The following is a 25,760-nucleotide window of genomic DNA, read 5'->3' on the forward strand; positions in this document are numbered from 1 at the left end:
AGTAGTATACATACACAAGCTCACCTAATCCCTCTGTAGTAAATGGCAGGGCTACTTTGTGCAGATGTTATAAAACATGCCCTGCCCCCACCCCCCGCCCCCATAGCCTTCTCTCTAGTCTCATTTATGTTTTCTTTCTTCCTCAAATCCACGTAATTCAGCAAAGATTTATGAGACTCGTGTTTGATGCAACACTGTGGGCATTTTTGAAGCCTCTGGATTTCCCCAGGGCTAAGGTCATTGTACTGTTTTCTCTCATCCAAGAGGACTTGACTCATACCTGCAATTATACACGCTGCACTGTTCACCCTGCAAGACTTGGTCTTATGACGGCTGCATACCATCACCAAAAGTCTGGCATTTCTGGTGGCTAGTGGAAGAAAGGCATACATCAGGCAGGGCTATCAAACTGAGTGTACTCAAACATCCCTCTGTCACTGACCCAATTCCACTGCACACCTGGCACCTAGAGGCAGCCCAGAGTTGGACTTCTTTATACTCAATGCTTAGCATAAAGTAGCTACTCAACCCACGTTTGTTGGATGGATCGATAAAAACGTGAAGGAAAGAAAATGAAGATGGATAGTAATAAGTAATTCTTGCATTTAAAGTGTTCCCACTGCCAGGCACGGTGGTGTCTGGCTGTAATCACAGTGCTTAGGGGGGAGGGGGAGGGACAGGGACAGGGAGAGGGGGAATCTCAAGGTCAGCCTGAGCTGCGCAGTGAGACCCTTTCTCAAGAAATCAAATAAGAAGTTAAAGAAAAGAAGGATCTCCAGTGTACTGTATGATTAGAAAGATGCTAAATAAGCTAAGCTGTGGTACTGCATACCTTTAATCCGAGCACTTGGAAGGTAGCGACTTGAGATTCTCTGGGAGTTCCAGCCTGGTCTACAGATGGACTTCCAGGAGATCCAGAGCTACATAGAGAAACCCTATCTCAAAGAGACTAACAAACAAACAACAACAAAACAAAAATGAAGAAAGAAAGAAAGAAAGAAAGAAAGAAAGAAAGAAAGAAAGAAAGAAAGAAAGGAAGGAAGGAAGGAAGAAGGAAAAAAGGAAGGAAGGAAGGAAGGAAAGAAAGAAAGAAAGAAAGAAAGAAAGAAAGAAAGAAAGGAAGGAAGGAAGGAAGGAAGGAAGGAAGGAAGAAAGAGAGAAGGAAAGAAAGGGAAGAAGGAAGGAAGAAAGGGGAAAAGAAAGATGCTGCTGACTCCTGTTGGGGGTCCTATAGAGGACATGCATTTGAGCTTCTGGAGACGCTTTCCTAAGGCAATCAGGGACAGTTCCTTAGAAGAAATGGATTGTCCATTGGGCTTTATAGGATGGAAACTTATTGGTGGAAACTGAGAAAGAATTTTTAGCTAAACATGGGGCACTGAGCCAGCAAGGGGGCAAGATATAGAAGCCATACCAGAGAAAATGTTGTTTAGGGCTAAAGTACTTGTAGCTACTGTTACTGGTAGTAAGGAGCCGTTGAAGACCCCCAGGAGTTGGGAAACAAGAGGCCTGATCTTGGTTAGAAAGTCACACTGGAGAAGGACTGAGGGGGAGGGACAGTCAGGAGCCATGCCTGAGGTGTGGGGTGAGAGAGAGGCTGTGAATGTGACTTGGGGAGGTGGCTGCAGAGTCAGAGACAGGATGTGAGAAGCACTGCAGGGCTAAGAGGCTGACTGGATGAGGCAAAGAGTTCCAAGAGGATCTGGGAAACAGATCTGGGACTTGGGAGAGTTAATGAGGCCTTCTGGGGTGGGCGGCCTTGTGATCTAATGGGGGCTGCTTCCCTGGGGAAGGGAATGAGTTCACTCCACCTGGGTGGAGATGCTTCATTAAGAATGCAGATGCCAGGCTCAGGAGGGAGGTCAGGGCTCCAGAGACAGGACTGGAAGCAGGGCTGAAGCAGAAGCTGAGGCTGTGGGAGTGAATGAGATCACAAGGAGAAAAGCAAGGAAGATGAAGGCTGAAGACAGCCTTGGGGGCCACCCACAGCTGGGGGGATGGGAGCAGGAAGACAGGGACCTGGGAGAAATCAGAGCAGCAGAGAAGTAGGGGATAGAACCCTTTCTTTTCCCTCTTCCCTCACTGCTGGGAACCTCTGCCCCTCCCTCACCTCTGTGGGCAGGACCACAGGTGGCTGAGGGGCTGCCCCTAGTACCTGCCCAATTTCACCTCCAAAGCTTCACAGCCCACTCAGGTGACTGGCTCCCTTATCCCCTCCTTCTGGCTGCGACCTTGCAGAGCAGCGGAGCAGCGCGGGAGGGGGAAGCACGACCTCGGAGGCTCAGCCTCCTCACCTTCCTAAGGGGATAACCACGGGACGGTTTCTATGTTGGTTGCTGTGACTATTAAGTGGGATAATGTGTGTTATGCATTTGGCACTCGGGCCAGGCAAGCCCTCAGAGCTCAATAAACGCTGGCTGCTGCTATTATGATTATCACAGTTGCGGGGACTGGGTTCTAGCGCTGGATCTGGCACAGCCAATGTGCCCAGCAGCCCCTCAGGAGGTCTTAGTGAAGGAGGGGTCTAGTGACTTTACACTACCTGGGTGCTGGAATGCATCCTAAGCCCAAATCTAGAGAGGGCAGTTACAGGCCAGCGGGTACATAATTACGCGATCTGAAGGACCCTCACACCCACTGAAGACAGCCTTCAACTTCAGTAAGAGCTGAGGTGGGCCTTGGGCAGACATTGAGCACTTTCCAGCATTGATGTTTACCGGCTCTGTGTTTGGGTCTCCTCCTCCAGGGAGGATGCTCCTCCAGGTCCTGGGTCCTGTCTTCTCTAGTCTGAATATTTGTCAGCTCACCAGGGCTCTGCAATGCCCCAATTTGTGCATGCCCTCTTGGGTACCTGCCTGTCAGGACACTATGTCAGGACACTACTGGAACTTCAGCACCGGGTTGGTCCAAGTTGGAGACAAGGACCACCCGCTCTGGATTCCAGTGGAGAGGTGGCAGTCCAGGGCCCCAAGCTGGGCGATTACAAGTTCTTTACTATTAGGAGCAAAGGAACCTAGTTTTTCTCCTCAACCCTGACCCTCCAATTTTGGATCTGAGCCCAGCTCAGAGGAACTTTGGAGACTGGAAGCTACTCACTACTGGAGCACGGAGATCTTGGGATAGGGCTGGGAATGTATGCAGTTAAAGTGTTTGCCTGGCATATATAAAGCCCTGGATTCCATCCTCAGCATTACATAAATTGGCTTGCAAGTGCTTGTTCCATCAGGTCTGTAATGACAAAGGCAGAAGGATCAGAAGTTTGTGCTCAGCCTTAACTATATAGCCTGTTGGAGGCCAACCTGGGATACACTAAATGCTGCCTTGAAAGGGTCAGGGGGACATGACTGTTGTATGTTCCAGTTTCTGTCCCCTCACACATGGAACCTGGGACTGAGAGCCTCCATTTCCTCCTTCTTGGCATCATGCTAAGATCTTTCACTAACCAGACCCTGAAAATGGGTCCAGAGGCTTCATGGGCCCTGTGGTCACTCATTCCTATCTAGACAAGAGGACACTCCCTGAAAGGATCAGTACTTGATTCTCTGTCAACTAGACTGGGGATGAGGTCCCAAAACAGTCCCGGTGGGAGTTCGACACTGGGAGGACCCTGTTAACTAGGTCATCATTGAGGATGGGCACTGGAGGCTGGAGCTGACCAGCTTGACTCTCTGGAGGAGGCAGTGGCAAGAGCAAGGCTTTGAACAAACCACAGACGGTTTCTGCAATATCAAAAAAGAGCTCTTAGAGACTAATCACATAGGGGGAATGGGGCAGCTGGCGAAAGAGCCTCTGCTCGGTTCCCATCAATGGAGGATCAAAAAGCATTTGGTCAAAGAACCTTTAAATACCTTGAAAGGCAGGTGAAGCCGGTTCAATGGGTTCCAAGAAGGATTAAAACACCAGTCTGAGCTGCAGACAGGCTGGCTCCAGCTACACAGTGCTGAAGGGAGAAGCCACAAAGGCTGGAGGGAAACACTTTAGGAATAGATTCCCCCTAGCCCACCTCTCTCATGACCCAGAGTAATAATGGGGAAGGTGAAGAGTGCGAAGAACTGGGTTGGGACTGCAAGATTGGAAACCATCTTGCAGAGCGTCAGGACAACGGATCTTTTACTGGAAACTTTAGACCACACACTTACTTATAAGCAAAAATGTTATATCTGTTTGTACCTGCTTTTTTTTTTTCTTTCTTTCAGAAAGACCTAAAACATTATCAAGATGGCAAAATCGCATCCTTATGGCTCAGAATTGTAAACTGATTCTCAGAAAAATTGAGGGTCCTAAATCAGATGCTTGAATTTGGCATCAGCAAGATAAGAAGCTTCAAGGGGTCTCATTCTCAGGGGTCTGGAGCAGCCTAAAAGTCAACACAGAGGCCCAAGACTAAGACTGTAGCTGTCCCTAGATGGGTTTACTAGAAGAAGGGCACCTGCTTTCAGCTTTGGGGGCAGATGTTACAAGAGCTGAGCCAAGCATGAATGGCTATCAGGAGGACCATGCAGAAAAGAGAGACAGGGGCACAGAGGCCTTAGCAGGTAAAGGCACTGGCCACCAAACCCTATGATCTGAACTTGGTCCTGGGAACTCAGATAGTGGAAGGAGAGAACTGACTCCCACAAACTATGGCATGTGCATGCCCATGCACATACACAAAACAGATAAATAAATGTTTTTTAAGTTTAAAAAGAGAGAATCAAGATGGGAAAAGCACAAGGGCGGACAGATGATATGGAGGTACAAGACTGCTTCTAGACCTGCAACAGAGCCTTGGGGATCCTTGAGGACCTGTAGCTAGACAAAGATCAGCCTGGGTCAGGGTTCTTGATGCTTTGGGGTCACCCCCAGGGAATCTGGAAAGACACCTTGCCATCTCTTCAATGTATTTTGACATTTCTGCAGTACTATTTTAGCCCTACTCTACAGGTTGGGAAACCAAGGCCCAGAGATGTTGAGTAAGTGACTAGTGACCAACAGCTTGAGAAACAGAGGCAGGAGTAGAGCACAGGACTAGAATTATGCTCTTAATGTTGTAACATGGAGTCTCTGTCTTTAGGACTAGTCTTCCAAAGCAGGAGAGCCACAGGGCTGGGCATGGGTAAGAAATCCAACAGTGCTTATTACACTCCCTGAGATGAGACAGGCACAGTGATAGCTGCTGCCACCTTCCTGGTCCTTGATGCCCTGTCCCTTCAGGGTAATGACATCTGTTTATTATTGTTTTAAGACGAGAGCTTTTATAGCTCAGGCTAACCTTGAACTCCTGATCCTCTTGCCTCAACCTTCTAAGTGCTAGGATTACGGGCATGCAACACCAGCATATCTGGGTGACATATTAATCCTATGCTTTTATCCATTCCAGACTCTGGGCCTATGCAGAGGAGGAAGGGGCTGGCAGGGGGCCGTGGGGACAGGGCTGTGAGACAATTGTTTGCTGCTGGCCTAGCACATTGTGTAGGTTCTGATGTGGCTGTGCGAGCTGGTCTCTGCCTGTCACTCCTGGATCAGGTTAACGCTGTATCTGAGTCTTTTGCCACATGGATTGTGACAAGGAGAGAGATGTGTTTGTTCTGTCACATGCACACACAAACAGCTTCCTCAGCATTTTTATTAATAATTCATCCTGTAGCCTGGTAGGTGGGGGTAAGGGGACAGGAGCTGTAGGGAGGCAGCCGTATAGAGATCATACCAGAGAAGAAGCTGGTGGACCCAGGAGCCCTGCCTCCACGTCGTGGCCTAGCAACACAGCCAGGTGGCCTCGGGGGCCCTGTTTGGGAGAGTAGAAGCCTGGCATCTGCTCTGGAGGGACAGAATGTCCCTCCCTGCTCCTACTCCCAGCCTGCAGCTGACCCAGGACACCTGATTTCAAAGACTGTACCAGATGGGAAACAGGCCTAAGGGGTCCAAGGCATGCAGCTAGCCAGTCCTTGGGGAATCAGGTGCTGTGACTGCTTCCTGCCACGTCATGGAACCCAGGACACAGGGGCCTGCAGCATCATGGAAGAAGAGGGCCTCTCCTGAAGGTTCCTCTCCAGAGGCCCAGGACTTCTTCTAAGAGCCAGGGCCTGAGGGTAAGGTGAGAGCAATTCAGTCTCCTGGGTCCTTGCCCAAAAACCTGAGCTCTCACTCAGGTCCATTTCCTGCATCTTCCCAGTCTTTGTGAGTGCTCAGAAGGCAGGAACTCCCAGTTGGCTGGGATCTCATGATGCTCCAACAGGAGAGAGTAGCCCTCAAATGTAGCAGAATGGCTTGAGGTTAGACTTCTGAAATGACTTCTTCAACAAGCAAAGCATGAGAATGGAGAATATTTAGTATCTCTCTCTCTCTCCCTCCCTCTCTCTCTCTTTCTCTCTCTTTCTCTCTCTCTCTCTCTCTCTCTCTCTCTCTCTCTCTCTCTCTCTCTCTCTCTCTTTGGTTTTTCGAGACAAGGTTTCTCTGTGTAGCCCTGGCTGTCCTGTAACTCACTCTGTAGACCAGGCTAGCCTCGAACTCAGAAATCCTCCTGCCTCTGCCTCCCAAGTGCTAGGATTCAAGGCGGGTGCCACCACTGCCCAGTGTAGTATCTCTCTTAAGGATGAACAACAATAATAGAAATCAATATCAAGAATAAAACCAATGCTTAAAATATTATTAATGGTATCGGCATATTGAATCTTACAGCAATCAAATAATAAGAATTGCTATCCTCGATATAGAATGAAGAACCCAAGACCTTAAAACGTGTGTCTGTGCAGGCTAAATACAATGGCAGAGCCACACGAATCTCTATTTCTTTCTTTCCAATGCCTCTGCTTCCCCTAAACAAAGTGCCTGAGGGGGAGAAGAAAGAGGTTTTCAAAGTCTTAGGGGTTTGAAGATGTAGCAGAGTACTTCCCTAGCAAGCATAAGGCACTGGACTCAATCCCCAGTATTCAAAAAAAAAAAAAAAAAAAAATCAAAACCCACAATGCCCTGGAGCCTTGTTTTGCACAAAACAATCTCATGAGGTTTTATCTAGCATGTCTGGGGGACTGTCCATCTTGAGTTTGGGAGTAATAGCTATCTCATACCTGCTGAGAGAGAATGAGTTGGAGTTGATTTTTTTTTTTTAAGAGACACTGCAAGTCCTGGGATGGGAGCAAATGGAAAGGTCTACCCATGGATCTCAGACTGGCATGCAAAATGCTGGGATTTAAACCAAGAATTTCTCCATATCCTCTAAGCAGCTTCCGTGGCTGCATTGGGCTCCCGGGATCTCTTCTAGGGGCTTGATTTTCACCATTTGTCACCTGAGGAGGTGGCTTGTGTCATCTCTCTGATGTCCTCTTCATCGGCTCTGAGAAACTGGGAGCTTCTAGCTGCCCGGCAAAAGACCTGTCAGGTTGCAATGGCAAGGGAGTATGCTGCCCCCCCCCTCAGGGTGGGAGGGATCTGGAGTAGGATGGTTCCTGCAGAAGGGCCCTTTCTGCATACCACTGATGGTGCCCTGTAGATGAGGCACTCTTGCCCTGAGAGAGGCGGCTGGATTTAGGAGGAGGGATGAATGAAAACTGGAGACCCTAGAGCCCCAGCTTGGCTTCCTAGAGTTTGCTAGGCCCCCCAAACAGGCTGTGGCTAGCTCCTGAATTCTTGGGTGCATGATGAATGGGGGACAGAGCAGTCCTTGATCACAGAGTGAGGGCTGAGATTTCTGGCCACTGGGGAAATACAGACCCAACTGTCCACGTGCCTTTTCCCCACTTCCGTTTTATTAGACTCTTCAATCCCAGGAAGTATGTTCTTCACCAGAACCGTCTTAGAGAAGTTTTGCTGGGGAATTTTCCTTATCTATTTCTCAACCGGAAAAGCTGTGGGTGGAGGTGAATATGTGTGTGTGTGTGTGTGTTTCTATGTGAGTTCCAAGAAATGGTGTGTGTGTTTTGTATGTGTGTGTGCACGAGCACAATGAGCGACTTTTGGAACAAAGGTTCATCCCCATGGGTGCTGGCTGCCTGTACTGTGTGGGAGGTGGAGGTATGGCAGGGCACGAGCCATACACACAGTATAAAGCCAGATAGGTGGCTTTTGAGGAGCAGAAACCTTCAATGTTGAAAAGCCTGGTTCACTTGTGAACTGCATGGAAGGAGGAATGCTGACATTTGTAACCCAAAGATTGTGCTGTCTTAGCCATTCAACCTTTTCAGTATAGGGTATGGCAAGACATGCACCGTAGGAGGGGTCTATTGCTTTTCATGACCTAGGTAGTTTGTATGCTTGAGAGTGTTGGGGGCAGGGAAGTGAGTACCTGTGTAGACGTGTGCAAGGCGGCATGGTATTTTATCCCCATGTTTCAGTCGTGGGTCTTAAAAGTCTCCTCCCTGCCCCAGAATCAAACAATCTCTATTGTGTAGAGAAAAACAGAGTCTTTCCTATTTGGACAATGTTGAAAAGATACAGGGGCAGAGAGCACACCAAGATATTCTCAAGGTTGACAGGAGAAGGGGGGTTTTCGTTCTTATCAAGGGTGCCCTGGGTCAAGGGAAAGGACCGGAAGAATGGGGTCGGAAAAGGAATGAATAGGGGCTAAACGGTTGCTTTCTTCTCTCTTGGAGCTGGAATAAGTGGGAAGGTTCTTGATACTTAGTACCCCACGGAAGATGGAGATTCTAGTCCTATTCGTTCCTGCAGCTGGCCAGCTCTAGGAAAGACAAGCCCGTCAGACCGAGGCCCAGCGCTGGCAACATACTCCACTCCTGGTTTTGATACCCACCAACCCTTCTTCTCTGGCCCTCCGCTGTTCCTTGTCCCGAGCTAACGCCCTCGAGTAGCCACCGAGCGGAAAATCTGGGGTGGATCTCCACGCCTTTCGGAGCGGAGTCAGAGGGCACCTCGGAGGAGGTGGCCAGCTGGGCGACCCTGTGGCGTGAGACACCACCGCCACCCGTGGTGCACGGGCCGAATGGATCGCGTCTTCCGTAAACTAGACGAGCATAGCGGTGGAGCTCTGCCGTCCTTCCAGGCGGGGCCCAGTGAGCGCCTGGGGTGCGCGGGGCGGCGGCCGTGCCCTCGGGGCGGCTCCGGGCGGCGGCGGCCAGTCTAGGGCTGCAGTGCAGCGCGCGGCCGACAGTGGGCGCAGCAGCGGCAGTGGCCGTGGCGCTCCACGGCGGGCGGGCGGCGCCGGCGGTGCCCCGGGCGCGCACACACTCTCTCGCTCTCTCTCTCACACACACATACACACACACATACACACACACTCACTCACTCACACACGCACGCACACACATACATACACACATACACACACACACACACATCGCCTCGTACACACTCACACACGCTCCGGCGCGCACACGCGGCGCGCAGGCCAGAGGGAGGAGGCTCCGCGCGGCTCGGCGGCGGCGGCAGCGTGCTCCGCGGGCGGCCCGGAGGGCTGGCGGGCGGCCCCCGCTCCCCGGCTCCGCGGCTCGGTGCAGCCCGCGCGGCCCCCGCCCTCGGACCCGCCCCCGGGGGTCGCCCGGCCCCATGCCCTGCAGCGGCGGCAGAGAAGCGCGCGGCCGCAGGCGGCTCTGAGGAGCCCGGAGGGAGCCGGCGACGAAGGGGACCATGTACCGGGACCCGGAGGCGGCCAGCCCAGGTAAGCGCGGCCCCGCGAGGGCTGGGGCACCCCGCACGGGCTGGGGCGCCCCGCACCGGCGGGTAGGACGGCTGCAGCGCCTGGGCGCCGTCTCGGAGCCCCAGCCTGGGGCTGCTGTCGGCTGGAGCCGCACGAATTGCACCCCTTTCTACCAGGGTCATCCGTGCCCCGGGGGCGTGGGTTCTAGTGGCAGAGACTCTTATTCAAACCCCGCAGTCGGGACATTGATAGGCTGGATGCCCGGGGCCGACTTCGCAGTGTCCCCACAAAGACCTCCCCCCCCACCCCCAGCAGCCCAAGGACAACGTGTGTGGCGGAGCGAGGAGCTGCTGTCCCCGTGGGAGCCGGGCAGTGCCCTCAGAGGTACCCCCTGCTCCCCAGCACCAGTGCCCCGGGGATGTCAGTGTTGGGGGACCTCAGGGCAAAGAAGATCCTGGCAGCTTTGGGCCAAGATGTGGGCACAGAGGAGCGGAGTGTCATCTGCGGTGCCAACTGTGAATTGAGAGGGCTCCAGGGGGCAAGTGGGAATCTGGTGCAGCGGCGGGGGATAGAGGCTTCTGGGAGGTGGGGAACCGCAGGAGCGGTGAAGGGGGAGGCAGGGGTACCTGAAGAGAAAGCGCAGCAGTGGATGACAATGGGGGCGGCGGGCAGTGTTCTCCTAAGCTTGGGGAGGGGGGACGCAAAGAATACCAAACTCACTCCAGTCCTACCAGGGAAGGGGGGAAGGGGGCCGCACCCCTTTGCCTTTCTGAAAGGGAGTGGCCTGCGAGCCCACTGTCGGCTTAGCTTCCATCTAGCATCCTTGGAGCCTAAGCCAGGAATCTCTCCTTCTTCCTCTGGAGATTGCTCTGCCATTTCCTCCTTGGCTCCTGCCGCCTCCCCCACGCAGTGCCCACCTGTAGACAGGTCTCCTTCAGCTCCTGTCCAGGCTCAGTTCCAGCTCCCACCTGGGATACTTCTCTAAACCCAGCAGGACCCCCCTACCCCCACTCCTGCTAGTTCACGCCTCCTGCCCTCCGGGGTCTGTTTCTGGGCTGCTCTCCAAGGCTAAAAGCTCCAGCCTAAGACCTACTCCTACAAGAGTCTCTGGGTTTCCCCTACAAGGGTCTCTGGGGGAGGCAGGTGCTGTGAAGAAGGCCAAGTCGAAACCCTCCACAGTAGGGGACTCAAGTCCTTGAAGCTCTGCACAGGAAGCTTTCGGACACTGGCTTTGCCCATTTATGCCCAATCCACACTTGCTGTCTTCTTCCCAGGGGCAGTCCAAGTCCACTGAGGTTGACCTCCTGGGGGCCAGACACTGTATTCAGTCAGCACTGGGCTCTGAGACTCAGTCTCCTCTGGAGCTTCACGCCCTTCTCTAAATGTCCTCTAGGTGTGGGCTGAAGGGACATTACCTTTGAGGGGCCTTTTCATCTGAACAGGTCACCTAGCCTGACATTTCTCCCTAGGGAGAACTAGGGGCATCCTCTTGCTTGCTTCTTGTCAGTTGAGTTCAAAGCCCAGCTCAGGAGTGGGGGGGGGGGGTGCAGTGGGGACGGTCTCCATTGCGACTAGGTCACCGGCCCTGGGCCATGCCCTCACCCACCCACTGCTCTCCTTCTAATACTTTGGCATCATGATGTACTATTCCTCCAAGCACCTCTGCCGTCTCCACAGAGACCAACTTGATGTGCTCAGCATCTTTCGGGCAAAGGGCCTGGATTCCGTAGCTGCTTCTGACAGGCTTTCAGCCCCCTGGACCTTCCCTTTCTTGCTTGCCCATCTTGTCCCTTGAAACTGCAGGGCCCACCCATGCTTGTGGTGAGAGTGTTTCTGACTGTGAAGGAAGCTGGTGAGGTTTTTTTTTCTCTCTGGTGTGGGCATTGGACTGGTGGAACCAAAAATAGGTTGGATCGGGTAGGGTATGTTTGAATCCCGATCCTCTGGCATCTCTGGGGCCTTCTGTGCCCCTTAGTATAACCATCCACTCCTTAGAATCCCTGTAGTTCCATGTCAGAATCCCATTCCTAGCAACTTACTCGAGGTCTCCCAGACTCTGCTGTCCCTATGTCCCCCTCCCTTTTGCCTGGCACCAGGTAGGAGTGAGATATGCAAATTAATTCCCAGTGAGACTCAGACCAGTCCCTCATCTCCCCTCTGGTCCCACAGGAACCAGTACCTCTTACAGCCTGATCTCTTCATCCCCTCTCAGGAACACCTGTGGCCCATTATTGCTTCATTACAAAAAAGAAAACAAGAAAAAAGAAGATATCCTCTTCTGCTCCTTATGCCCTGAACCAGTGCCAGAGGGCTCTCTCTCTCCCCTCACTCCCTCTGCAGGTCCCCATTGGGCTCATCCTAAGACCAAGACTTTACCTGACAGCTGCTATTCTCTCTCCACCTGATCCCTGGCCCCTAGGCGTTGTTACTCCTGTTATTATAAAGAAGAGGTGGTGGAAGAGAACAGGAGCCAGGTGGAGAATGAAGACCTGGTCTTTCCCATATACACCCATGAGCTCCTGCTCCAGGCTGCCCAGCCTCCCACCCTCTACCTGCAGCCTCCTCTATCCTCTCCCTCCCAACCTTCATCTTCTGCATCCCAACGCTGGCCTGGTCTGCCTCCTTTAGTCTCTCTGACTGCCTGTCCCAGGCTAGGCAGGGCCTCAGCAGGCCTGCAGGGGTCAGCGTTGCAGTGGGCAGGCAGGACAGGCAGGACAGCAGTGGGAAGGAGGAGGGAGGGAGAGGTGACCTTGCAGTGAGCTAGTGAGCAAGGCCAAAGAGAAGGGCTGGGAGAGAGAGGTCAGGTCCCCAGGGCTTCCTACTCAGTTACGAGGCTTCTGGGACTTTGTTAGTCCCACTGGACAGCAGTGCCTGAAGCCTTCATTTGTCCCACCTGTTAGTGGATTCTGTCCCCTGCAGACACTCTGTCAGGCAGGTCATCCCCTAGGGGTGAAGGACACACACACACACACACACACACACACACACACGTCCTTGACATGGCAAAGTAATTACTGTCTAAACCAACTATCAACTCCCTGGGTACAGTTAAGGGCAGAGTCTAATGAAGGGGTTGGTGTGAAGCTGGAGTTAGGGATGAAAGAACAGATTAAGTTTATGGTATAAGGCCCATGGATGGGGCCAGGGCTAAGGCTGGGTATGGAAATCCAACAAAACCAGACTGTCCCACAATTTCCCTGACAACTGCTCTCCAAAGGACAGTCCTCCCCTAACTGACCCCACCTGAACAGGCCTCATTTGCTGTAATGCCTGTGTCCTGGGCTTGGCGCAGAGGTTAGAACATCACAGCATGTGGTTCCCCCAACAGGTATGGCAGGGTCTGAGGCTGAGCAGGTCTAACACTGGGTTGGGATATAGGGGCCCCTCTAAGCTGTAGAGTTGCTGTGGAGACAGGCCTATCACCGACTGCTCTGTGGCGTTCCATGGCCTTGTAGAGACAGCTTGACCATCAGGCTAGATGCTTAAGGACCCTAGGATTGAGAAAAGAGATGGCCCTGAAGACCTTCTTTGGTGGTAGGATGCTACAGAAGGTTGGATCATGGTGATGGGCCAGCTTATGATAGGTGGTAGGGGTTATGGGGAAGGCTAAAAGGCAGAGGAACAGGTGGGCATCAAGTAAACAAAGGGAAGTCTTTGGTCAGCCGGTCCTGGCCCTAGCTGACCCACAGACCCCAAGGGCAACAGAGCAAGGGCCTTCCAGCCCAGATGTTGAAGCATGTCATGGGAAAGGACAGAGGAGGAGCGAGTGGTCCCCTGCCATCCACCCCCACTCTCCACCCACCACCTATTCTCCCAGGGACTTTGAATCCTTATTGAATCTGATGGACCGTTTTCAATAACTGCTTCCCCCAGGGGAATCAGGCCTGGAACAGCAGGGGAATAGCTGGTGAGGGGGCCATGCGCTGGCTGGGAGGCTCAGTCCTGAGTGGAGGAGGAGGAGCTGGTTCCATGGCCTCTCAGAGACACTGAGATATCCCAGGTGGGCACAGACATCTCTGTGTCCCCATTCCATGGTCGGTGCCCACAGGTGGCACTCACGGTCAATGAGGTCAGCTTTCTCCATCAGGGCGGTCACTGCTCTGGCCAGGTGCCGGAGCCAGTCTGTGCCAGGCTAAGCCTGGGTACCCTTCTCCCTTGCCAGGGAACCCCAGCCAGTGGTGCCAAGCGAATCGTGCCAGTTCCATGGACATGGAGGTGCTGACCTCCAGGCAGCAGGGGGTAGCCCTGCTGGGCTTTGTCCAACTTGCCTCTGGAGGGCCAGACTCTGTCTCACCCAGCAGAATTCCCCAAGGGTTGGAGCAGAGTTGGCAGACAGAATGAGACCTGTGGAAGGGACTGGAGAGTGCCCAGCATCTATGCCTGCATTCCCAACCCTTGATAGGAAGGTGGGCTGGCTCGGCGGCTGCTCGGGAAGGCTGGGCAGCTTCTACCTGGAAGGAGCCCTAGGGAAAGGTATGTCACCTGGGGTGGTTGGGCCTGCAACTGAGTTATATGGTGGGCTGGGATGTTTGGGGAATTGGTATATCCACGTGAGAGAACATGTGGGGCTCCAGCGAGGGGGGAGGGGAAGCTGGGGTGCTAGCAGAAGCTTGGTGGCTGTGTGTGTACCTACGTGCGTGCGTGTGCGGGAGGCAGCTGGCTGGCCGTAATAGCTGCGCTCCTGTGCCGAGTGCCCTGCCCGCTGTAAACAGCAGCTAATGAGTGTATTCATAGCAAGGTGCATTGAGGTGCATAGGGAGCCGTAATGGAAAGCTCCCAGGAGGGCCCCTCCCCCCATCCTGTACTCAGCCTGACAGGGTGGGGACTCTCTAGGGATCCTGCCTACCCCCTGCCACACCCTCAACCTGCCAACTTGGCTTCCATCTTCAGAGATCAGGGCCTCACCTGGTTGTAAGCAGGTATGAATGTGAACATGGGATGGGTTGTGAGGGTATTCTGTATACGGAGACAAGATTACCATGATGCTGAGTGTGTGTGTGTGTGTGTGTGTGTGTGTGTGTGTGTGGTGTCTGGTATGTATGTGTGTGTGTCTGTGTGTGTGGTATGTGTATGTGGTGTGTGTGTGTGTGGTGTCTGGTATGTATGTGTGTGTGTCTGTGTGTGTGGTATGTGTATGTGGTGTGTGTGTGTGTATCTGTGTCTGTGTGGTGTGTCTGGTATGTATGTGTGTGTGTCTGTGTGTGTGGTGTGTATATGTGGTGTGTGTATGTGGTGTGTGTGTGTGTGTCTGTGTGGTGTATGTTGTGTATGCATATAGCTGGGTTAAACTGAATTCATCTGTGTTTTGGTGATTGATTCTATGCATGTGTGTTTGCACCCCTCCCCCAGGCCCCAAGAGAAGGACTGTCCCCTGTATCAATAGTTACCCTGATGGTGACAGAACCAAGGTGTTGTCAGAGCAGGCTGTGCTGCTGGCCCTGCTCCTTCAATGTCCTTGGAGTTCGGGAGAATGAGGGCCTCTGGGGCTGCTCAGTGGAGAGAAAGGGGTGACCCTGTTCTTCCCACTGGAGGAGGCAGGAGGGAGGGTCTGAGTCTCAGCTTCAGGAGGCTTCCAGAGCTATGGTTTGCATCAACAAAAAGGGGCCTCTGGTTCTTGTGCCTCCAGGAACCCCAGAAAAAAGAGAAGAGGGGTGCCAATGAGTCTGTCCTAACTGGTAGATGGTGTGTATACCTACACCCTCCCAGGGCTGGGTAAGTGTGAAAGGGGTGTCTGCATGAAGCCCCAAACAGGGGAGTAGAGGAGAGAGCTGTGTGGCTAATGTGTCCAATTAAATTACTTCAAACCCTGCCGCGGCAGCTGCTCCCGGTGGGGCTCTGGATACAAATTGGATCCGTCTCATTACTACGGGATAGTGTCAGCAGGGCCAGAGAGCTGTGGCTGGCTTGGCCAGCCCAAAGCAGGCCCTGTCCTGCTTGCCCAATCTGAGTACACCAGAGCCCCCTAGAGGAGTTGCTCATCAAAGCATCCGCTGGGGTCTCTAGGCCCAGTGATATTAGCGTTCCCTGTCTACCACCTTACAACCCCTGGCCCGATATGTAGCAGACCCAGGACCCCTCTGAGCCCCTGGTTTCTTCCTCCCAGAGTGGAGTAGGGTGTAATGTTGCTTAAGGATTCCTTCTCGGCTCTCCCAACACCTTCCCACCACTAATAGTAGCAGAAGCACTATAGCAGTAAGTCTTATTTGTGGAGTACTTAGTATATGCTAGGTGCCTTGTGTGTATGCCACTAGGGATGACTTGCTTAAACCAGGGCCCTAGGCCTACCTGCTGTCTAGGCGCATTCCTGCCGAGGTAGTTGTTGCTGTCTCATTTTTCCTCTGCTGTCTCAATTTCCTCCTCTGTGAAATGGGCATAATGATGGTTCTTTCTTTCTTGGGCGACTGGAGGATGAGGAGAGACGAGGCAAGAAGAGTAGTCATCTCAGAGCTTCGCACGTAGTAAACACTCGTGATGCGGAAGGGCAGCTGTTATCAACATTACCCCGTACTGAGAGATTGATGTGTGGGACGGGGGTTCTGGAAGCTCCGGGAAGGACAAGCATGCTACTGCCTTAGTGAAAGTGTTGGGAAGGATTTCGCTGAGGCCATGGGGAGTAGCTGTCAATGTAGCATGGATTTGCCGAGTGCTCGCTGTGTGACACGCACTCTTCTAAACTTATTACACGTCCGTCATCAGCATACCCTGGCAAGGACTTGCAATTAGAAGTCAATTGGGATTCTAGGCGTGCAGCAGGATCCAAGAGCTTTGGGTACAGAGCTTTGGGTCTTGAAGATCAAATAAGAGCTTGCTGTAGGAAGAAGCATAGGTCAGGCATTTGGCAATGTGCTAAGGCACAGGGACCTGAGAGGGCTTGGTCAGTTGAGGCAGCAGTGACCAGCGACCGAACATGGCTGGAAGGGAGACCCTAAGGAATAGTAGCCTGGAGTGAGGCTTGGGAAGATAAATTAGGCCTGGGCTATTGACACAGGGAGCAACTGAGTCTCATGTACTCCAGACTGGCCTGGAATTTCTACCATAGCCCGAGAGGACCTTGGACGTCTAGTTTTCCTGCCTCTCTACCTCCCAAGTGCTGGGATTGTAGGTTTATACCACCATATTTAGATTATGAAGTGCTGGGGATTCATGGCAGGCAAAAATTCTACCAAGTCACATCCCCACTTTTGTTTTGTTTTGTTTTTTTTACGGTAATGGAAGCCCTTTGAATAGATGTCTGTAAAGAACTGTAACAGTGTGGTAGTGTGAGGGTTGGGGAGCTTAGCAGCAAGATGGAAATGGAGTTAGAGTCTCACCAGGAGAGATACCTGCCCATCTCTGTCTCTGACCTTCTGCCACATTCTCTCACCTAAACATGGTCGAGCCCAAAGCCGTTACCCGGGCTCTGACCTTAGCAAACCTGTGGTGGGTGTGGGCATTTAGATGCCAGCCAGTCTGGATGGGCATCAGTAAAGACCCTGAAAAGGTGTTCTAGCACTGGGGTCATTAGACAAAAAGCCTTCTCTCGAGATGGATGGGGAGCCAAGGGGAGTAGTAGTTACAGGGCCCCAGAGACGTAGGTGATATTCCTATTGATTGGTCTGCATCCCATGCCCACTTTGTGTATCAGGGACAGGCCATGACAGGACCACAAAAGTCACTCAAGCCTCCAGGTCTGGGCTCCAGGGTCCCAACAGCACTAAACTGTCTCCATGACAGCTAGGCAGGGCACCCCTCCCCCTTCCCCATGCCCAAGCACAGGGGTCCATTTCCAGCAGGGTATAAATATATCTTCTTATTTCCCTTGGGTGCAGACATCCCAGGGCAAATAGACTTACACTGAGATTTTGGTAGCATACACACATGTTGGCATTTGAGTCCATATGCGCATACATACATATGAGTGTGTGTGCATGCATATATATATGCATGAGGGAGTGTGTATGTGTGTGTGTGTGTGTACCACCTTGCTTTTTAATCTAAACTTCACAGCTAGCCTAGGTTGTATAGGTGAGGAAGCTGAGGACCAGAAAGCTAGAGGATCTTGGCTGGGTCATCCCACAAGGCAGGATAAAGAATTTGAGTCATTCTTACTCCATAGGCTGAGTGGTAACCACTGAGAAACGCTGCCTAACACTTCCCTTATCCTACTAGGATCCCGGCCAGCCTGTCTCTCAGCCCATCTCTTAGAAGGGAGTGCTTAGAGTTGGTTTGGCTGCAGAGCCGGACTCAGAGGGTGTCCCCAGCATCTTCCTTAGTGCTTAGGGCTGTCCCTATAAACCCTTTATTCTCCTGTCCCTGAATGGAGTAGAGATCCTTTCTTTTCCATTCTTCTCCAGGCAATGTGGAAAGATCCTCTTGCCAGATGATCTGGGGAAAAGAGGAGGAGCCCCTCACGCCCTGCTTGGCACCTGCCAGCTTGGGAGGAGCCCAATGAATTGTCTGTGTGGCCCTCCCCAACCTCATTCCTCCCTCTCCAGCCCCCGCCTGGTTGGGGAGGTGCGAAGGGAGCGATTTCACAGCCTGTCAGCTGAGGCCTAAAAATACCCAGAACTCTGAGATGTTTGGGCAAGGGGAGGAGAGAGAGCGTAGGGACCAGGGATGGGGTGGAGGGGTGCAATTAAAACTCAGCCAGAGAGCCCTGGTGGTACCATAGTCCTGCTTGGGAGTGAGGGCTAGACCCTCTGTTCCCATGTCCCCCATCTGTCTTATTTGTGGAAATGACTAAGGTGGGGCTGGCATCCCTAGGGTTGTGAGAGCTGAGTTATGACAGCTAGAACTGAGGGAAGGCTTGGTCCTTGGTAGGAACCATAGACCCAAAGGCCCCCAGAACCTCATGCTGATGCCTCTTTCTCTCCCTTTCCACCCCCGAGTTGGCTGGCATCTTGAGGCTGTGGGAGCCAGGCTGTGCCTGAGCCTGCTTCCTTCCTGGAGAAGGTGCCTGCTTCTGTTAGAGGAGAGGCGTGAGGAAGGCAGTGGGGATGGGGGTGCCAGCAGGTGTGTGACGTGGTGAGCCAGCCACCCAGGCACTAGAGGGAAGCAGAGGAGAGAGGGTGTGGTGGCCCACGTCACTACCACGTGGCTATGCAGTGCAGCATGGCACGAGGTCTCCACAAACCAACCAGAACCCAGAGGGGTGTGTGTGTGTGTGTGTGTGTGTGTGTGTGCATAAATGCATACTAGAGTTGGCCTCATCTTGGTGCTGGAATATGTGTGGGCATGTGTGACCCAGCATGACTATTCTAGGTACATACTGATTAAGAACAGATGAACAGGTAGGTAAAGAAGGATAAGCCACAGGCAGGGAAACAACCAAGAACGTGCAGTGTCAGGCAGAGCATGGGGACGCTAGGTCAAAATTAGCGAGAGATTCTGGGCTAGATAGATGGCTCAGTTAGTAAAGGGCTTGCCATGAAAGCATGAGGACCTGAGTTCAATTCCCCAGATAGACATTTTAAAACAAAATCCTGGCACAGTGGGACATCCTTGTAATCTTAGCACTGGAGATGCAGAGACAGGCGGCATGCTGGCCACCAGCCTAGGCACTTCATTAAGCTCTAGACCAGTGAGAGACCCTGATTCAAAAAAAAGAAAGAAAGAAAAGAAAAAGAAAAAACCCCAAAAACAACAACAACAAAAATAGGCAAACCAAGGAGTGGGTAAACGCACCTGCCACCAAGCCTGTCTTCAACCCCAGACTCACGTGATATAAACAAAGAAAAGCTACTGCAAGTTGTCCTCTGACCTCCATATGCATTCTGTGGAACCTGCATGTCCCCCAGACAAAATAAAAAGAAAACAAAGATCTAATAAACATAAAATAAAAACCAAGGTGAACCGCTCCTAAGGAAAAACACCCATGGTTGTTCTCTGGTCTCCACGTGTGTACATGCAAATGCGTGTGTGTGTATGTGTGTATGTATGTGTGTGTGTATGTATGTGTGTGCATGTGTGTGTATGTGTGTGTGTGTATGTGTGTGTATGTATGTGTGTGTATGTATGTGTGTGTGTGTATGTATGTGTGTGTGTGTGTATGTGTGTATGTGTGCCCGCCCATACGTGTAGGCACCTGTACACACAGACGTACAAGTAATGGGGCTCATACCCCAGATCTGCTGTGCACTGATTTGCTTTGTGACCTTAACCTTGCAGTGCTTCCATTCCTGTTTATGAAATGGAGATCTCAGTTCTACCTCAGGGGGCTCCTTAGTGAGTAAACCATGCACGCATGAGCTGTCACTGTTATCTGGCCCCTACTCTTAGATGTTACAGGTGAGAGCCGCAAGACTCAGAGAAGGCAAATGATCTTTCTGAAGTCACACAGTAAGTGAGTGGCTGAGCTAAGACTAGAACCTAGGCCACAGTGCCTTAAAGGGGACTTGTTAAAATGTGGGACCTCGTGAGCCTGCTCACTTTTATGCAGCAAGAAAAACTGCAGCCCCGTTGGCATTTTGGGCCTAGATTTTCAGAATTGGGAACTCAGATAGTGCCACAACAAAGGGGTCTCTGGCTAGTGACCTCACGATGGCTGGCTGGCCACCAAGTTGGAACCATTTCACTAGTAGCCCTTCTGAGTCTCAGTTTCTTCACTATAACAGGGTGATAGGGTTGTCATGGGGATCAAGTGGGAGCCCACACATCACATGTTAAGCAAGTGGCACACTCTGCCTTGTAAGTCCTCAGCAATGTTAGCTGCCATTGTTGCCCATGCAGAACCTTCCTACTCAACCCTCCTTTCTTGACTTCTCTTTCAATCCCTTGGCTACCTTTGCTCCCTTGGACTACATGCCACGGGGATTTGATCGAGGCCTGACTTGCTGACAGTCAAGATCTACATTCATCTGCTGTCTACCATGGAGACTTAGCGCTTGAGTCCTCTGTGCCCCACTTCCCCGCCCACTTTCTGTTTGACCTTGGCCAAACACTACCTCTTTGTGCTTTGACCCTACTGCTGAGACACAGATAGACTGGAGCATACAGCCCCATCTGCTCCAGTCATATTACTGTGACCCGGAGGGTCCCCTGGCTCAGCCCACTGGAAGGAGCTACAAGTTAGCATTGGAGGAAAATCGGCTGGTTGTCCCCATAATGTGGAACATCTGGGGCCAGAGCTAGCTGGTGGACTGCCATCGTGCCTACCCACACCTGTGGCTGAGTAGGAGGGTACACAGGTCCAGCTGGCTGCGTACTGACATTGAGGAGGCTCAAGGACAATGATGTAGAGGTAGCCCTTCTTAGGACTCTGGGAGCTGCCACTCCAAGCCAGCCTCCCCTATTTTCCAGTCCTCTAGGGTTTTCTTCCAGTGGTTTCTCTTTCTTTCCTGCCCTCCTTCTCTCCTTCTCCCTCTTGGAGTCTCCCAGTGACTCCCTCTGCCATCCTCTTTTGTAATCTTGGCTATTTTGTGGGGTGACTTTTTTTTCCTCTCTGAAGAAGGGAGAGATGTCTGTCTCTGTGTCTGCTCCTTGGATTCTTCCCTTCTTCTTTCCTTCCTTTGTCTCATCCCTTCTCTTCCTTTCCTTGTAGCTCCAGATAGCTTGTTTCTCCAGATAGCTTGGCCCCTTCAGCTGCACAGGTCTCTATTACTCTGCATGGGTTTGTCTAGGCTGCTTCTGGCTTCTGGTCTCCTGACTCACGGCCACTCAGGGGTCGGCTCCTAGCTACTACCATCTTCCCTTCCCTTCTTACTTGTCCTTGAAACAACTTGACCCTCCACTGCCCCCACTACCCTGAGCAGCCCTGACCCAGGACATTTTCGTGACTAGTGCTGCCACTCCCTCCCTCTACACACCCTCATTCCTGTGGGTTGAGAAAGGGGTCAGCCCAGGGCCCTGGGACTGGCAACCATGCTTCCTAATTAGCAGGAGGTAATTGCCTGGAAGAAAAAAAACCATTTAGAATGAGACTCCAAGACTCCAACTTAAAGCTGAGCCAGCTGGTGGCCCCTGGGGAGTGGGGAGAGGGAAAGCAGCCCAGGTCAGGGCCTCAGAAAGCCTCTTAGGAACGGAAGCCCCCAAGGATTTTTCTGCCTTGTGTGCCAGGACCCCAGCCATGAGCAAGTGGGAAGAAAGCACTGAGCTAGCAGGCTCGCTACCCTCAACTAAGTTCTGACTAAAAATGTGACCTAAGGCAAGCTACTCATTCATCTGAGCATTAGTGTTGACCCCTGTAAAGTCAAAGCCAGGTCACTCCTGCCTGCCCTCCATCCTCAGTGTCATGAGGTTCAGTTTAGTCAGTGGCTATGACAACACTTAGTAAGGTTACACATACTGCCGAGTGCAAGATGTTACTGTCTCACCCATGTCCATGTGGCTCTCAGCTGAGGCCAGGGTGGGGCACGAGGAGGGTGGTCCTGCAGATACCCAAAGGATAGTGAGGTCTCTGAAACACTGGGAGATAGCTGATTGAGTAAAGGTGACAGATCAGGTTCCCATGACAGGGTTCTTGTCCACCAGCAGCATCACCTCAGGGGATGGATGGCTCCAGCTCTTTAAGCCCCACTTTCTTCACATATAGGAGGCTGAGCATGATGCTTCCTCCTGCGAGTGTTTGTAAGGCTAGAGGATGTGATGTTTGCAGAGCTCTTAGTGCGGTGCTTAGCATGTAACAAGTGCCCAATGAATGGTACTAGATAGCTTTACTGTAATTAAAGTAAATTGACTTCACTCCTTCCCTGAATGAAGAGAAGCCGTGGTTCAGTATTGTCTATGGTGGTTTCATCTGCTTTGCTTTGTTTGTTCATTCTGAAGTAGGGTTTCAGGTATCCCCAAGCTGGTCTCCTGATCCTCCAGCCTCCACATCCTGAATGCCAAATTACAGGTGCAAACCGTTGTTCCCCATTTATGATGCGCTGGGAACCAGACCTAGGACCTGGTGCATATTAAGCAAGCACTCTACCAACTGAGCTGTGCCCCTAGCTCCCATCCCTGCCTTTTGTTTTGGGTGCTTGGGGGAATTTCTCCAGGCAGCCAGGATAACTTCAAACAATTCAGAGTCACCAAACACAGCTACTTCATAAAGTAGCTGGTGCTGAACACTCCTCTCACCTGTAGACTAGGAGTGTCTTGTGGTTCTGGCCCCGCCCAGCTCCTCACTTTAGTCTAGGGAAGGGCTGGGAGAAGCATCTCCTTCAGGTGGCTGTGAGGTAAGGAGCCTCTGCCCCGAGGGAAGCAAATTATAGGCATTTTCTGGCCACGTAGTGGGAGGAAAGGTTGATGTTTGTCAAGTCAACACCACCCACCACCTAGAGGAGGAAATAGCAAGTTTTGCTTGGTGCAGTTTGGTTGAGTTCAGTCTGCATTGTGACCAGGGCAGCACGGCATCTAACCAGACCAAGGCAAGGACAGACTAGTTGGAGCGTGCTTATGTTGGGCAATGATGCAAGCTCAGCATGCCAGATTGCCCTGGGAGCGGTGAGGGGGCGGCGGGGGCCAAGCCGTCTGCCGCTTCTTCCCTGTGCTCCTGCACCACCACTGGGGACCTTCTGTGCTCCTGCTCTGAGTGCAGGTTCCAAGACTGCCACCAGGAGGCAGTGTGGCAGGCTGCCCTAGAGGGAAGTGGGTGCGGTCTTTTGTATTGGCGGAGAGACTTGTGACTCGATGGGACCACACCATCTAAAGAAAAGGAGTTCTGGAGGTCTTCTCATGGCTTCAGCTGGGGTTTGGTCAGGAAGGAACTGACAAAGAGAAAGCTACAGCACTGTAATTGTGAGAAGGTTCTAGTCTCTTGCGTCTTCCTCTCTAGGAACAATCAGAGGGGCGGAGTAGAGGAGGTCACAGTTCTGAGACAGAGGAGTGTTCAGCACCAAGGACAGGGATATCCGGGCCACATCTGTTTCAGTACCAAGGGCAGCACCAAAGCACCGAGTCACTCAGTCTTCCAAATCACTAACCCTGTGACCGATATCTTGTAATATAGTGAAATAACACACTAGGGAATCTCAAACACCCTAAGGTCTAGCGACAAGGCTGAGAACAGAGAGGTGAGTGAGTAGCCCAAGGTCACACAGCTGATGCGTAGTAGAGCTGGATTCAGATCCCCAGCAGTGTGGAGTCCCTCTCTAACTACCTCTTTCCTTCTTAAACATCTCTGGAAGGTGCTTCTTCAAGAGCCCTTGAGCTGGCAAAGATTAAGTGTACTCCCCACCCCAAACCCTAGCCGAGGATTTGAAATTCAGGATGGATGAGTGAGTCCTCCTGTGGCCTTGGTGGCTCCAAGCCTCAGGTGGGAGGAAGTCAGAGAGGACAGGTGCCCTTCCTGGCCCATAACGAAGCCTATAGCCTGGGGAGGTGGAGCTGAGTCATCAGTACTGAAGAACTGTGCAGTGCTCTGAGATCCTCCAATGAGATACAACGTAGCGTTTCAGCCCCGGCCTCTGAGCTGCCGTGTATTATTAATAACAATAAGATGCTGATTTAGGCCAAGGCACAACAATGCATTATTCATAGGAGTAACTAGTGGTCATGGCTTGTACTTAATCATCACACATCCCTGACCCTGCCCCCGCTCCACACTCCTGCTGGAGAGGCCCTTCCTGTGAGCTCCTCCTTTCTTGGGTTCCTGCTGTCTGATGGATGTGATCGTTTTCATGGCTACCCAGGCAGCTCATCAGCTTTGGGAACAAGGTGGGCAGAGAGAGCAGCAGGTTCCTGGATCACTTGGCTAGATACCCTACACAGATCTGACACTTGAACCTGTCCATCCTGAATGGCCTTGATCCCGGTGGCTTCTGGCCTCGGCAGATCTTTGTGATCTGCAGATGGCCTGTCTCCCTTCCTATTCTTTTGAGGCTGAAGGCCAGCACACAGCAATTCCATGCCTCCTTAAGCCAGGAATTGTGGGAGGTGAGAGTGGCTGTGGTGTGGGGAGGAGGTTACTGGACAGAGGATGCCCTCCTGACCTCCATTAAGTGCGGTAATGGATGTGAAACCTTTGGTAAGCTGTCCAGCACTCCACAAACTGTTCCACACAGTACAAATGTGAGCTGTTATTCCCCAGGCCGTGATGATGTCTGCCCAAAGAGAGAGCAGAAATAGGGAAGGTGTGGATAAGACCCTGTAGCTTGCCTCGCAGGCCTCACCCCCTGCGGAGGAGTCTGAGTGTTGTGCATCCTGACGTGTTCCTATCCAGTTCTTGCTGGACCAGCTCCTGGCCCATCCGGATAATCCTCCATTCGCTGTTTACTCACTTGGCACCTCTTCTGAATTCTAAACTGTCTGCATGCAGCCGGCCTCTGCGGCCCCTGCCAGCATGCTCGCCCTAGCTCACTCACGCATTATCTGTTTTTATTACAGTCAAGGTTGAGAAGACTTGCTTGTGTTAAGCCCCTATTTTCAGTTACTTGTAACTTTCCAAAACAGTTCCCCTCAGGCTTTCTCTTGTTCTTGCCCCAGGTGAGTCCCAAGGTGTTGTGGGCTTCCTGAAGGACGCTTAGGGAGGATGTCCAGGAGGGCATGGGGGAGGGCAAGATCCAGCTTTCCTTGGAAAGGCATGCTGGGCTCTCTCCCCCCCCTTTTCCTTTTCCTTTTCTCCCACCCATCTCATTTTCTCTTCCCCTTGCAAGGAGAGAGCTGCCAGGCTCCAAGGTGGGTGGCCTGGAAGGAGGATTTTCAGAGTGAAGAGAGGACATAAAATTCTACCGAATGCCAAGCAGCAGGGTTTTGCCTGCCTGCTTGGGCTTCAGGGTTTGGCTCAGTTGTTCTGTCTTCCTTTCTCACCACATCTTGGCTTTCTGGTGTGTATTGGGTTAGAGGAAGAAGGGAGGTGACACAAGTACCCCAAATGTCCCTTCTCCATGTCCACATCACCTACCCCAGGCTGGTAGGCTCAGTCTACTTGTAAATGCCGCCCCTCCCCAATTTCCATATGCTCAGCATTCATTTGGAAGGGGGCTTTATGTGGGAAGCCCTGATTCCAGCTTTCATGGTTTTCTGCCTTGAACGGCATCCTGGGGGCTGAGGGAAGCACTGCCTAGTGCAGGATCAGGTGGGAGGAGGTGGGCTCAGGATGGGAAGGTGCTGGCAGACTAGACCCAACCACCCCCAACACTCTGCGCTCACTCTCGCTCATTCCCTCCCTCCCTCTTCCTCTCTCTCTCTCTCTCTCTCTCTCTCTCCCCCTCTCCCCCCCCTCTTCCTCTCTCTCCCTCTCCCCCTTTCTCATAGTGTCTGTGCCCTAATCAGTACCAGTGACAGAGCTCTG

The 25,760-nt window shown here is 52.2% G+C and overlaps 1 protein-coding gene across 12 annotated transcripts in view; it reads left to right on the plus strand.

The window, feature by feature from the left end:
• The first annotated feature begins 8,877 nt into the window (after positions 1 to 8,877).
• The window catches only part of Syt7 (synaptotagmin VII), a 64,380-nt gene continuing 47,497 nt past the window's right edge, over positions 8,878 to 25,760 (plus strand). For 5 of the 12 annotated variants that reach the window (XM_030250994.1, XM_017318255.1, XM_017318252.1 and 2 more), the window contains exon 1: positions 9,597 to 9,952. In XM_030250994.1, coding sequence (XP_030106854.1) covers positions 9,826 to 9,952 — 127 coding nt within the window. In that variant the 5' untranslated portion in view covers positions 9,597 to 9,825. The other 7 variants (NM_173067.3, NM_173068.2, NM_018801.3 and 4 more) reach the window with 5 other exon arrangements.

The sequence above is a fragment of the Mus musculus genome, chromosome 19 (assembly GCF_000001635.26).
Source record: "Mus musculus strain C57BL/6J chromosome 19, GRCm38.p6 C57BL/6J".
NCBI lineage: Eukaryota > Metazoa > Chordata > Mammalia > Rodentia > Muridae > Mus > Mus musculus.